The sequence below is a fragment of the Elephantulus edwardii genome, unplaced genomic scaffold (assembly GCF_000299155.1).
Source record: "Elephantulus edwardii isolate Elephantulus edwardi_28Jun2011 unplaced genomic scaffold, EleEdw1.0 scaffold00002, whole genome shotgun sequence".
NCBI classification, from domain to species: domain Eukaryota; kingdom Metazoa; phylum Chordata; class Mammalia; order Macroscelidea; family Macroscelididae; genus Elephantulus; species Elephantulus edwardii.
In genome coordinates, this window is record NW_006399752.1 from 45,493,725 (window position 1) to 45,508,846 (window position 15,122).

At 48.0% G+C, this 15,122-nt stretch overlaps 1 protein-coding gene across 1 annotated transcript in view; it reads right to left on the minus strand.

Annotated features, from left to right (window-relative positions):
- Positions 1–11,124, minus strand: part of KCNK13 (potassium channel, subfamily K, member 13) — a 133,208-nt gene extending 122,084 nt beyond the window's left edge. Inside the window, exon 1 of the mRNA XM_006879125.1 lies at positions 10,791–11,124. Within this exon, the coding sequence (XP_006879187.1) occupies positions 10,791–11,124 (334 nt within the window). The remainder of the gene's footprint in view (positions 1–10,790) is intronic.
- Between the last annotated feature and the right edge of the window lie 3,998 nt (positions 11,125–15,122).

A 15,122-nucleotide genomic window follows, 5' to 3' on the forward strand; every position in this document is an offset into this window, starting at 1 on the left:
ATATATTTAAAAAAAGAGGAAGACTCCCAGTGAAAGTGACTGACACAGGGGTTACAACAATGGTCTCTAACAGACCCACTACCGTGAGGATGGCTCGGGACCAGGCAGCATCACATTCTGTTACACAAGGGGTTGGGTCAGACTGACTTGATAGCATCAACAAACTCTATACGTAAGGCTTCTAAAGGCAGCACTCTGGCCAAAGGAAGCTGCAGTGGGGGTGCTTAAGGGACAGCCTTCTGAAAATGGGGCAAGTCAGAAAAACGAAAATGAAAGCGGCAAACGACACACACACACACACACACACACACACACGCACGCACGCGCACACACACACACACAGGACAAGCACAGGGAAAGGATTGTCTAGTTTATTTAACAAAACACAAAGGAGGCACAAGTTAGTTTATTCTAAGAAGATGAATTTTAATAAAAAAATTGAAATGAATGGAGATTCCTCTGATATTGCTAATGGCAGCCCTGGCTGGACCTCGTCTCCCAGATCTGAGCTCTTGTAGTCTAGTGGTAAGGAGTTGCACTGCCAACCCAAAGACAGGAAGTTCAAATCCACCAGCTGTTCTGAGGGAGAAAGATGGGCAATCTCCTCTCATGTGACTTTCAGTCTCTGAAAGCCCACTGAAGGTCACCTATAAGTCAGTTACAACAACAACAAAAGGTAAGGGTATTATTTCCCATGTACACAGGCAGGATCATCCGTGTATAGAAATCATTTGACGCCTCTCAATTCAAAGCCACCAGCAGCTCTGTGGAAGGAAGATAAGAACTCTCTTCTACGATTTGCACTTGCAGAAAACCCGCTGGAGGGTCAGCTGTGAATTGGTCCTTACTTAAAGGCAATGAATGAGAAAGTGAATGAGTAATAGTGATCATCACACTCGCACTGCCCCTTTCTCTCCTTCTTTCAAAGAAGGATTCCTGTTTCCTTTCAGATCAGAGAGGAAAGAAAGAGGAAAGAATTTGAAGAGGTTCAACCAATCAATATGATAGGAGAGAGGGAGAGTAAAGGAGAGAAGGGATGAGGAGAGATAGAAAGATGAAGGGTTTCTGGCTGAGGGTTCAGGAAGGTTTCTGTGGTTTTGTGTTAAGAGGCTCCAGAACTGCTTTGAGATGTGAGAGAAATGAAGGCAGAGAAAATAAACTTCAAGCCATAAACTAGAGAGCCTTTAAGGCTGCATATGCAAGCAAAACCTGAATTGACTTTTTCATTACTTTGAGGTAATGGACCATGCTTCTTTGAAAGTAACACTGCCATTAGACAGGGCCCCAAGGAACCCAAGATCTACACGGGTTACATTCTTGCTGGATCTATACGCTTTTCACAGGCAAAGACATGGAGGAGGGGTAGAGGGGATAGCATTTAGGATAAAAGAAGAAACCATGCTATTTCATATACAGAAATATCTAATGAAACAGACTGAGATTACACACGAGTGGGCTGGGATGCTGGCCAGTGACAGTGAGTGTGGATTTCTAGAATACAACTCTGACTTTAAGATGCTGGCATTTTCCTGGTAGGAAGAACAGAACTGAGCAAATCCACATTTCTTAGAATGAATGAAATTTTTTAAATTTTATTTTATTATTTTTTTGTGAGTGTACCGTCAAATCGGATCTGACTGGTACAGGAGGAGATTGTCCCTCCTTCCCTGGCAGAGCATCTGGTGGATTCGAACCATGCACCTCTGGGATTGTAGCTGCAGCTCCTTACCACTAGGCCACCAGAGCTCCCCAGAATGAATGGAATTTTTAAGCTGGATCCCAAAAGAGATGGCCTCCATACCTACTTTGACCAAATCTAAACTCTTTATCAACAACTCTTTCAGCTGCCTCTTTCTCCACAATCATATATTAATAGCTCCTTAGCTACGACCTGCAAACACATCCAGTATTGTTCATAGAAAACAACATGTTAAGATTATTTAAAAATTACCTCTATGACTGTAAGTAGAGTTGTTGGCAAAGTAGTGAATCAAAATCTAGTGTTCTTATGGGATCTTTGCTGAGAATGTTTTCTATGCATACAAATAATAGAAGAAACCAAAGGAAAAGAATGAAGTATACAAGCGCATAGCCATTAAAACAGTTCTATTATTGTTATGGATGCATGTCATTGAGTCACCTGCACCTTATAGTGACCCTCTATATAATATCTCTTTACTCTTCCCTATCCTGAGCCAATCTCACTGGCTCTGACACAACATTACCCCAGTTACCATGTCAGTCCATCTCATCGAAGGCCTTCATCTCCCATGCTGTCCCTCCACCCTTCCAAGCATGATGTCCTTCTCTAAGAACCAATCCCTCCTGGACAGGTATGTGAGATGGAGCTTCAAAAATCCTTGCCTCCAAGAAGCAGTTTAGTTTAACCCTCTCCTAGACAGACCTGCTAGTTTTCTTGGCAGTTCATGGTGTGTTCAATACTCTTGTCCAGCACTAGAGCCCAAAGGCATCAATTCTTTTTCTGTCATCCTTGGTCACTGTCCAGCTCTCTGTTGCATAGCAAGTAATTGCGAAGACCATGGCCTCTATTAGGGGCACTTTAGTCTCTAGACTGACATCATTGCTTCTCAGCATTCTGGAGAGGTCTCTGGCTGCAAATTTTCACAGTGCAATTAGTCTTTTGATTTCCTGACTGCTGGTACCAAGAATGTTGATTGTGGAAACAAGAAAAATGAAATTATTAACAACCTCAGTCTCTTCTCCATCTTTCATGATGCTGCCAGTTGGCCCAGTGGTGAAAATCTTTATCTTCCTGATACTGAGCTTCAATCCGTTTTGAAGCCTATAGTCCTTGACCTTCTGCAGCAAGTGCGGCAGGTCCTCCTCAATTTTGGCAAGCAAGGTTGTGTCATCTGCATAATGCAGATTGTTGATGAGTCTTCCTCCACTCCTGATGCCACATTCTTCCTCTTAAAGCCCAGCCACCCAAATGATCTGTCCCACATATAGACTGAAAAGGTACAAACAGAGGACTTGTACACCAATGTTCACAGCAGCATTATTCACCATCGCAAGAACACGAAAACAGCCCAGATGTCCAACCACAGTCAATGGACTGAGAAATTATTGTACATTCACACAATGGAATACTATACAGCACACAGGAGTAATGATTTTATAAATTACTACCTAGCTTGGGAGGGAATGGAGAACATTTTGCTGAGTGAACTATCTCAGTACCATAAGGACAAACACTGCATAAAACCATTATTGAAGAATGAGAATGAGGATCCAAGGGGGAGAAGGGTGGAAGTAGAGGGGTGAGGAGGGGCGGGGGAGGGGGAGTTCATCATAGGGTCGCACATTTGATGGGGGGGTGTGTGTGAAGGAATGGGAAAGATCCAGTGTGAAAAAGAGTGTATTTGAACTTTGTAAATAAACCAGTATTAAAAACACCACCACTACAACAGCATATGGAGACAGGATGCATCCCTGACACACTCTAGGAATAAATAACAAACATTGAACAGATAGTAATAACGCATGGAGACTATGGCACAAACATGACCACAGGCACAATGTGAAGAACTGACTTGTGTTCCCCCAAACATGTGCTGAAATCTTAACTGCTGTTACCTATAAATGCGACCCTATTTGTGTCACACTCGGTTATATGTAGCTCTAAGAAGCAGAAGGTCTGCAGTTTGAATCCAGCAGCTACTCCAAGGACAAAAGATGGACAGTCTGTTAAAAATAATATTTACTGCAAGCTCTTGTGGCCTAGCGGCAAGAAGCTGCACTGTACTCCCAGAGGTGAGCGGTTCGAATCCACCAGATGCTCTGCTGGAGAAGGAGGCACAATCTCCTCCTGTACCTGTCAGATCCGATTTGACGGTACACACACACACACATTTTAAAAAATGAAAAAATAGCTTTTTTCCACTTTAGCGCTGTCTTGTTCGAGACCTCCGAACCATGAGGGCCAAGTTGGGGGGAAAAGCGAATGCACAGACTGAAGCATAAAAGAAGAAAGATGAGGCAGAGGTCCAAGCAGACGTGAGCCTGCGCACCCGCAGATGTCACAGCGGCAGGAGCAGAGAATGCCACAGGCTGGGGACGCTGATACCAACTGGACTGCGTGCTCCTGTCTAGAACTTCTGACTCAGGATCTAGAACGTCCATCACCATTCGATCGCCATGAACACCTGAGAGGCCCACTTTCCTCCTTCGAAACCAGGCCCTTTTGATCTGTTGCCCTGGACCTATGATATTCTGGGCTAACTCTGCTTAGTTGTGGGTGGATGTCATGTGCACAATAAATCATCTCTTCTGCTGTCTTAGCCAAAGAATAAAATTAAAAAAATTTAAAAACATTTGTTATTGTTGTTGTTAGGTGTTGTCAGGTTGACTATAACGCACAGCCACCTGATGAGTAACAACCGGTCTGAGTTTTACCCTCTCCCGCACCTTCCTAACCAGCTTCCAGGTCCTCGAGCTCAGTGTCACAGTCACTGCGTCAACCCCACTTGTTTAGGGTCCTCCCCTCTTTCTCTTGTCCTCCTCCTCCTCTCCCATCTTGACGCCTCTTTCCACGGACGGGCTCTCCTGCATCATCTGGGCATAACACACCCAGAGTCTGTGCGATGATTATGGCTCTGGGGGGATCACCATGCTTCAGAGTCAACTTGCTGCTGATGGGGGTAGTTTGGCTGGTTTGGAAATATATGTTTTTTTTGATGTTAGTAAGACTGGACCTGAGTAAGGAGAGTCCTAAACATAATTCCGAACTCGGGATGGGTGTGTCAGAGGCGGTGTGGTTGGCGCAGGATAGAGCAGGGTTTAGAGCTGTTGTGCATAGGGTCGCTATGAGTCGGAAACGACTCGATGGCACATAACAACAACAAGAAGAATACAACTAGCACAGAGAGGCACATGGGGGAAGAACACAGCTGTCTGAGATGGATACATCCACTTGCTCACGAATGCCAAGTATTCCTGTCAACCAAGCAGACAAGCAGGACCTCCGCCTAGCGCCACACCCTGAGTTTGGACTTCTGACCCTCTGAACGCTGAGTAAGGAACTTCCCGCTCTTTAAAGGCATTCACTAGTGGTATTTTGTTATGATTACACTAGGTAACTATGACACAGAACTGTAGGGGGGAGGGAAATATAAGTATTTCAAGGAGGGACCATCATGGAGAGGGATATCATGTTTGGGAGGGTGGAGGGACAGCACAAGAGAGGAAGACTCGATGAGATGGATTGATTCAGTGACTGGGGCAATGGGAGTAGGTGTGTTGGAGACAGTGAGGTTGGCACAGGATAGAGCAGGGTTTAAGGCTTTTGTACATAGAGTCGCCATGAGTCACAAGTGACTTGATGGCACGTAACAACAACAATAGCAATATTAAAGCCTAATGAGAGTCCTTTTTAAAAATCTAATTACCACAACATCCTCATGATGGTGTCAAAATTAAGTACCTGGGTGCTAACTGGTTGGTGGTTCAAAGCCACTCAGCCACGCCACCAGAGTAAGAGCTGGTGAGACTTCAGCTCACTCACTCGGGTTGGGCACATTATCAGGGAAGGCCGGTCACTAGAAGAGGACTTCATATTCTGTAGAAGGTCAACAAAAACCAGGGAGACACAGCATTGTGGGTTGACACAGGGCTGTTGACAATGAACTCTGACATACTCACAAATAGGATGAGGATGTAGGCTGGGCAGTGTCTCATTCTATGGTACATATAACGTCTCCGTGAGTGGGAGACTGGAGAGTAACCACAGATCGTCTCTGGTCATTTATCAAACTCTTCAAATCTGTGAGTACCCATTGCTAGCGTGCTGTATGTATGCCCTGTGAAGGAGGCATCACTGCTGTGCTCCAGGGCCCTCACCTGGCTTAATTCTGAGATGCATGCTACACCCATTCTTCACTATCTCATTATCTGACCTTTGCACTTATAACAATAAAAACATCTACTATTCAACTAATTTCATGCATTAACAACTATGATTGGTAAGAATGAATGCCAAGATATGAGAGAAAAGTAATGCAGGTTATAATAGTTAAGGCTATGTGTCAGCTTGCGTGGGTCATGATTCTAATGACGTGGAAGTCAAGGAATAGCAGGGTTTGGCAACTGTGCCATGGTGCCATTTGGAAGCTGTGTACTGATGTCACTATTTTGTGGTCTGAGACAAAGAGATCCTCTATTTTTTACATAACACTGTGTTTTGCATGACTTGGTCTTTAGAATCTAATCATGTTGCTAAGTGGATGTATTTCCAATATCTGTGGTATTCACCTACGGACTGAGAGGATTGCTGTGCTTCCTTGACCCCTTAAAGTTGGGTATGTCCATGCCATTTGGTTTGGTCAATGAAAGGTGAATGAATGTGACCGATATCATTCCCAGGTAGTGATCACAGATTAATAAAGACTGGGATATTAAAGCAATACAGGGGACCAGGCTTTGAGTCCCCACACCTACAGTGAGCTCTGTTGTTGTTGTTGTTGTATACCATAAGTCCTAGGTAAGACGTAAACATTTGCTGTGTGAAGTTACCAAGATTTAGGGGGGTAGCTTGTTAATGGTGCTTTGGCTCACATGATATGCAAATTACCTCAAATCTTCTTTGGACAGAAACTGAGGTCCAAATACACAGATAAACACAGACACACATTCATCTGGCAAAAAGCACATTGGAGAGAAAAGATGCTGGCAGATAATTCACAGGACATTCTGTCAATCTACCTGCCGGGGTAATTTAAGTGTTTCTTGTTTCAAGTCTGATCAGTATCGTGGAGCTGTGTTTCATATTCAGCTCTGACTTAAATCAGAGGTCTCAATTAGATAGCAGCGGAATAAAATCTTCAGTTGCATTTTCTGGGAAAATGATGATTCAGTCCAGGAAAAAGGGTTCCTCTTTTCTCCTCAGGATTCTATTCTGGGTCACGGCTCTGTCTGGCATGAAGCTTGGACAGCCACTGTTAGCATTTTGACCCTTGGGTTGCTCACCACCATTTCTGGGCACATAACGTTAAACTTCAGAGCCAACGGAGGGCTGCCTTTGGGCTGTTCATGAAAAATCAGGCCAGAAGGCCTGAAGATTTACACCACCTCCCCCCCAACACTGCTGCAGGGGGAAGCTTACAGGAACCCGGGGAGGCCTGGCTGGCTGCTAAGAGAAAGGTCTGAAGTTGGAACCCAGCAATGGGCCCCGGGGAGAAAGATGTGGCATTCGGCTCCCAGAAACATAACTTTATGGGGCAGAATTCTGCCCTGTAGAGTCACTTTGTGTTGAAATTCATTAAATAGCTATAGGTTTGATTCAATGATTTTGTTGGATCAGTAATTTAAGTGTTGAACCACAACTAATCTAGCGGTTCTAATCTATCCAGGACAAAGGCCTGGTGATTTGCTCCCATAAAAAAGACTACTCAAATCTGCTTCCACTCAGTCACTTCTGCTCACGGAAATCCTCCATCAGGTCTCTGAGGAGACCGCTTCCTCTGTTTGCTACAGAGCAGCTGATGGGTTCGAGCTGTCAATCTTTCAGCTGACAGCGCAACCGGGGCTCTGCTTCCATCGCCAGGAAAACCCTCTGAATCTCTAAGGTCATTATCAGTCAGAAACTGACTTAATGACACCTCACAACAACGGGAGTGGTCTTTAATCAATTTACAAGTGTGGACGTACAAGTCCTGGACTCCTTGGGCTGGGGTTATCCTGGGGCACGTGCCTGGCATTGTTTTCAAACTTCCACTCAGATCAGGCGCCACTTGTCCACTGTGGGCGCTGCCTTAGTAATATACCTTGTACTGACTTCCTTCTTGTCCCTGGATCACTTCCTCCTCCTACCTGGACACCTTGCACCTCCCAGTAAACTGGCTGCCCTCAAATCCTTAGCCTTGGGTCTGCTTCTCAGGGATCTTAGTCTGAAACAAAGCACCTCTCAACTCCACAGACACACTCATGTCTCACATTTTTCCATTTAAATGTCTGATCTTAAAGATTTATATACATTTGTTGTTGTTGTGTACTGTTGTTGTGTACTGTTGAATCGGATCTGATTGGCACAGGAGGAGACTGCCCCTCCTTCTCCAGCAGAGCTTCTGGTTGATTCAAACCATGCACCTTCAGGATTGCAGTGCAGCTTCTTGCCGCTAGGCCACCAGAGATCCCTAAGATTCATATACATTTTTTATGATTTTCTTGTGTGCTTCTTGTGATTGGCTTCCTAAGAGTGTTTGCAGACTATAGAAGAAAACCATCATCAAGTAATGTGAAAATAAAAAGGCAATATTTAAGTGACTGAGAGTGTGGTCCCTATGTCATTGTTGAGTACTGTTGAGTTGGAATCAACTCATAACTCAACCCTCCAGCTGGTTTTCAGAGGCAGTTAATCACACGGGAGTGTTCATCTTTCTCATTTACAGCAGCTGGTGGATCCGATTTACATGCTATTGAATCGGCAACTCAACTCCTCACCACTAAGCCACCAGAGCGCCCGATAATTGATCTTTTCTTAATCTATGTATCTCTCTCAGGAGAAGCATGGGGAATCTCCTCTCGTGCAGTTCACTGCCTCTGAAAACCAGCTGGAGGGTCACTTATGGGTGGGTTCCTACTTGACACACAACAATCCACACATATACACACACACGTACACACTGGTGGTGACCATGATCTGTACACACTCACACATACATGCTTTGGATGTAAGTCATGCTTTGGTTGTGGTAAGGAGTTGCGCTGCCAAACCAAAGGCAGGGGACCTGTATGCACCAGCTGCTCGACAGGCGGAAGACGAGCAGTCTCCTTTGGTGTGGTAACAGCCTCTGAAAACCCTCCGCAGGGTCAGCGATGACTCAGTCCTGACGCGACAGCCCATAGTAACACATACATCCCATGGCTATCAAGTCAGATCAAATCATAGTTGAACTTCCATGAAGTTTCTGACGTTATAAACTGCACAGGAATAAATTGCTCACCTTTTTCACTAGGAGCCACTGCTGGATTCAAGTCTCTAGAGAGTTTCAATCTTGGGGTGAGCACTGCAATCCCCTATGGACTAAGGCTCCCTGGACCCCAAAATATCCACTACCGTTCAGTCAACATGAACTCATGGTGACCCTCTCCATCACGTTCCAAGGCGGAAAGCAACATTGTCATCTTTATTCTGTGGAGCAGCTGGTGGATTAGAACTGTTAACCTTTGGGTTAGTAAACCAACATGTAATGCACCACACACCAGGGTTGCACAAACACGTAAAGTCAGGAAGCTCTGGTGGCCTAGTCGGTAAAAAGGCGTACAGCCAACCCCAAAGGCAGGTGATTTGAATCCCACCAGCTGCTTTAGGGAGAAAAATGGGCAGTCTCCTTCCATGCAAATTAGAGCCTCTGAAAGCCTGCTAGGGGATTAGCTATGAGTTGATTCTGACTTGATAGTAATGAGGTGGGTTGTATTTTCTCTAATGTACGTCTCATTGCCATCAACTTGGAATTGACCGGTGCCTGACCTTCCACCAGTTCCAACGCCGTCCATTCCTGGAGGCCAATGCCCACCTTTCTCCTGCAGTGGCACTGGAGGATCTGATTTGCCAGAGAGGCGATGCAGTCCTTGGGTTAGCAGTGCAACTCCCTATGGACTGCACACCACCGGAAAAGTCAAAGCAAAACGAAAAAGCAGTCAGAGTAATCTGCAGGTTCTCGGCTGACCTAGCACAAGGCCTTGTGTGGAGGTGCTAACTCAACGCATAAATGGTCCTTATTTGTAAACAGTTTTCTCCTCAAAGACATGAACACAAAGCCCATCTCTTCCTGCAATCTCTGAAGGCAGTTTCCCAGTCCCCCACCATCATCCCAGCTCTTGTGGAGACATTCGACTCCTGGAGAGCTCATCTGAGCCAGATAATGTGCTCCACTGGGTTTTCCCAAGTTCAGTTTTCAATAGTTCCCTAGGCACCTCTAGTTAGATAGACTCAAACCGTAACCTTTTGCCCAAGAGCTGAGGGTTTTAAGCATGTGGACCATGGGAGTGAGTACTCCTGCCACCTAAATCCACTTCTGACTGACACCATGTATGTAAGATAGCATACAACCACCCCACCCCACCGGGTCTCCACGCCTGTGACTGTAGTAAGAGCAGACTGCCTCATAATGCTCCCACCAAGTGGAAGGTGGATTTGAACTGCCCACTTTTCAGCTAATGGCTCAATGCTCAAGTCCACCGGGTCACCAGGGCCAAGGCTTCTCTGATTAACCGAAACACCAATCCCATGATTCTACCCAGAAGGCTGCTCGTCTTCCTCCCGCTGGGTGCCTAGTGGGCTTGAACCGCTGACCTCCCTATTCTCAGCCCAATCACCTAACACTATGTCACCGGGACTTAAGGTGTCCTTGAACCTCTGGGGACTTGGTTAAAATCAAGTCCAGAGGACAGGCCAAAACCAAGCCCAAACCCACTGCTATGCAGTCTATTCCGAAGTGCAGCGATCTTCTATCTGCCATATGAGAACCTAGAGCTTTGTGGAAGCCGCCTGCCTCATTTCTTCCCCCTCCCCCCATCTGTGATGCCACAGGTGGATTCGAACTGCCAACCTGCTGGTTAGCTCGACAGATAGATAGCCCAGTACGCAAAGACCGTATTTTTATCAAGTGCACAGGATGCTGCGGCTCACAGACCACACGCAGAGAGGCAAGGACCACCGCACACACGGGGACAGGGCTGGACACGGAGGGTGTCAGCAGACGCAGGCGGCCGCGGGGACCACTTGGAGGTGGCCGCAGAGTCCCTCCCGCGCGCGCGCAGCCTCCACTTACCGATGGTAGACACGACGGTGCCCACGAAGTAGAAGGCGCCAGTGAAGTCCCAGCGCGGGCGGACGTGGTCCACGCGGATGCCGGCCGCGATGGCCTCCTCATAGAGGCGCAGGAAGGCGCGCAGCTCGTCGCGGCTCAGGTCGTGGCGGCGGCTGAAGTTGGCCAGGCGCTCCTCCCAGCGCTGCCGGGCCTGGCGCTCGTGCGCCCGCTCCAGCGCCGAGAACACGGCGGCGCCGCCCAGCAGGTAGAGCACGATGAGCGCGGCCAGCAGCAGGAAGCGCGCGTTGTCCTCGTTCAGGGCGCCCGGGCCGCCGCCGCCGCTCCGGCCGGCCATGGCGAGGGCACGCGCGCCCGGGCCTCAGGGGCGCTGGGGGCTCCGGACGCGCTCAGCCCGCCCCCGGCTCGCCCATGCCCGCCGGGCGCGCCCCCCGCCGCCAGGCCCCCCCAGCCCACAGCCTCGGCTGCTCCTGCGGCTCCAGCTCCCCACTTCCGCGTCGCCTCTGGGTTTCAAATCCGCTTCGCTGCCCCCGCCCCGCCCGCCGGCCGTGTCCGAACCCGTGGCGCTGGGCGCACTGTCCACTTCTGCTCGACTGCCTTGCACGCCCGCCGCCCGGGTTTAGCGCCGCGGAGGGCCGTGGTGTGTGCTCGGGGTGGTCTCGGCCCAACTTGAATTCTGTCCCCAGGTCATTGTCCGGGAGCTCCCGAGGCCGGTGGGCAAGTCTTGGTCCCTTCAGCCATCGCCTTTCCAGCACCGACTTCAAGAACTCGGGTCTCACGCGGCGGGTTCTGAAGGCGCCTCGCCAGATGATTTCGGGGTTTCCAGCTGCTCGTCTCGGAATCACAGACCCGGCTTCTTGGGCGTAGAGGTCGGAGCAGGTTCTGGACGGGTGAGCGAATCGGGCTCAGATCTCCAGCCCAGCCCGACGTGGTGCAGCATCGGGGCGCACCGGCTGCAGAGAAGAGCCGGGAGAGGTAGGTTGGCATGAGGACCGAGGAAAGTTAGACACACCCCGGGCAGCCTCCTCCTACCAGGGCAGGGGACCCTTGTCTCGGGGTCCTGCCTTCTCGCGTAGACGCGCGCAGCCAGCCAGTCCCCGCTCCGGAGGAGCCCACATCCCGGAGACCGTGACTCCATCGGTCCCTTCTCCCCTCCCAGCCTGGGATGTCACCGAGCTCGCCAGAGTTTCTGGATGAACCCTGTGCTTTGCGCCTCCTGGGAGCTGACCAGGCTGCACCCCCTGGCCCGCTGAGGTCCCTTCCCCTGAGATCCTCCCCCTTCAGGGGCACTGGCGCTGCGCGTTCACCTACCTGGAGCCACCACCCCGCGCTCCTGGGACCCTGTCGCCTGGCCACCAGGGGCGGATGAGCGCGCGGGAAGCGGAGGTGCAAGCTTTGCTGGCCAGCCGCCGCGCTCCCACGCTGCAACAGGTGGAACCGCTCCGCCGCCAACAGCGTCTGCGTCCCATCCCCCGCCCCCGAAGCGCGCGGGGACGCCCCCTCTGCAGGTCCTCGCGGACCGTCGCCAGGATTCGATGCTCCCGCCCCTAGCACGGAGATCCGGGAGTGGGTGCTGAAGGCGCGGGTCGGCGTTTGACAGACCAGCGTGGACCCCTATGGGGCGAGAGAGGGCGCTCCGGCCCTCTAAGCGCTCTGGTCCCCACCCACTGAGCGCGCCGCACTGGACGCTCACTCCTAGAGGATGCGGGAGTGCGGATGGATGTGGGTGCTTGGAATCATCCAACCCGAATTAACCATCTCCAGAGAGGGCTCCTAGGCTCAGGGCTCTCCCACACACCCTGGGCACAAACAGAAGACAAGCAGCCTTGTCTCACGGAGCCAGAGGATTGCAAATACAGATTCCAGTACACCTACCTTCAATCCTGAAGCCATTAGCTCTGATTTCACTCATCGAGCTATCCATCCACTCCCAACAGCCCTCCTACCTGGCCCCCTGATGGCAAGGGCTTTAGAGGATAGGGGATCCAGGCACGTGTATGTCCCCAAGGTGATTCCTGCAATCATTTCTTTTTATCTTATATTTAAGTTCCAAAGCACTTGTACCAACCAACAATGTGAGTTATAACACCTCCTTTGACACTATCATTTGTTATAATTTTCTTGATATTTCATTGTCCTTTTAACTGGATTTATGTATGAGTCATGTGCTTAGTTGGCCAATATGACTTCTTTTATGTCCAGATATTTTATATATAAAACACTAGTTTCTCTTTTATTGTTGTTGTTAGGTGCCATCAAGTCAACTATGACTCACAGCCACTCTGCGGACCACAGGTGTGAACCTTGCCCTGTGCTGTACCATCCTCACCATCTTTGATATACTCACGCCCTTGTTACAGGCACCCTGTCAATCCATCTCGTTCAGGGTCTACCTCTTTCTGGCTGATCCCCTACCTTCCCCAGCATGATGTCTCCTTCCGAGGACTGGTTCCTCCTGAAAACGTGTCCAAAGTAAGTAACAACAAGTTTTAATCCTTGCCTCTCAGGAGCACTTAAAATCATTTTAATTAAAGTTTACAGAGACTTAGGGTTTCCATTCATTCATTGTTGCACTTTTCTCCCTGCCCAACCCTCCCCCTTTTGCTCTTTTCTTTGAAAAGTAAAGAAAAAGTCTTTCATTGTTATGAAAGACTCCCCGCGCTCAAGTCCACTCCACTATGCTGCCTTCATTCTGGACTCCTGTCATGACAATAATACCTAATTACATATCCCTTTTAAACAGTTCTCTCCCTCATCTGTTTCAATGCAGTACACATAATTTATCCCCTCTTTCTCAGTCTCTAAGTCCTGTGTCAGTCCTCTTTTATAACAGTGGCATTATGCAGTATTTGTATTTTTGTGACTGAGATTCTTCACTCAGCATAACATCCTCCAGGGTCACCCATTTTGTATAATATTGCGAGTTCCTTGTTTTTCAATGCAGCGTAGTAGTCCATTATATGAATATACCACAGCTTCTCTATCCATTCATGTGTTGATGGGCACTTGGTTTGTTTCCAACTCTTTACTATTGTAAACAAAGCCACAATAAACATGGGTGTGCATTTATCTGTTTGAGTGGCAGTTATGGTTTCTTTAGGCTATATTCCCAGTAGTGGAATTGGTGGGTCAAATGGTATTTCTATTTGCAACTTTTTGAGAAAGTGTCAGGAGCACATTTAAAGACACATGTGTTTGTTCTTTTGGCAGCCCGTGGCATATTCAATACTTTGTGCCAAAACCACAATTCAAAGCATCGATTCTTCTTCTCTCATTCTTCTTCATTGTCTAACTGTCAGATGCAAAGGAAGCAATTGAAAAGGTCGTGGCTTGGATCGGCGCCTCTTTGGTTTTCATATTCATATCCTTGCTCTTTAGAACTTTGGTGAGGTCCGTGAGAGCAGATTACCCTAATATAACACTGGACCAATAGGCAACACCTTATTTATTAATTATAATGAAAACAGAATTCAAAATCCCAGCCCACAGCCATCAAGCAAATTTCCATTTATAATGACCTTGTAGGATAGTGTAGAACTAACTCTTAGGGCTTCCAAAGCTGTAAATCTTGGTGAGATAAACTCAAGGTGATATTTTGTCTCTTGTAGACTTTCTTTCATTCTTCTTCCACTTCAGTTTGAACTTGTATATGAGCAATGGATGGTCTCTTCCACCGTTGATCCATGGCTTTGCTTTACCTGATGATATTGAACTTTTCCACTCTCTTTTCACAGATGTCGTCAGTTGTCCAAATATGAACAAGGAAACTCCACGTGGTTTAAAACCAGGAAAGCTGTGTCTCAGGGTTTTATCCTTTGATACCATGTATTCAGTAGGTTTGTTGAGCAAATAATTAGAGAGGCTGGACTATATGAACAAGAATGTGGTATCAGAATTGGAAGAAGACTCATTAACAACCTGTGGTATGCAAATGACACAAGCCAATGAAGATTTGAAGTTACTGAACCACAGCCTTCTGTATGGGATACAACATCTCGACTAACTGTGTCTCTGTCTCTCTCTCTCTCCTCCCTCTCTCTCTCTCTCTCTCTCTCTCTCTCTCTCTCCCCCTCCTTTCTCTCTCTTTCTGCCTCAAGCTGGAACTAACTCATCCTTGACCAGCCAGTGGGTTTTCAGAGGCACTAAACGACATGGGAGGAGACTGGCCATCTTTTTTCTGTGGAGCCGCTGGTGGAGTCCAAGCCTGGCTATGGGTTGGCTGAGCTCTTTTCTTCTTCTTGTTAGATGTCTTGGAGTTAAGTGTGACTCACAGGAACTCTATGAACAACAGATCTGAGCCCTGTCCTGTGCCATCATCATCATTTCTGACATGCT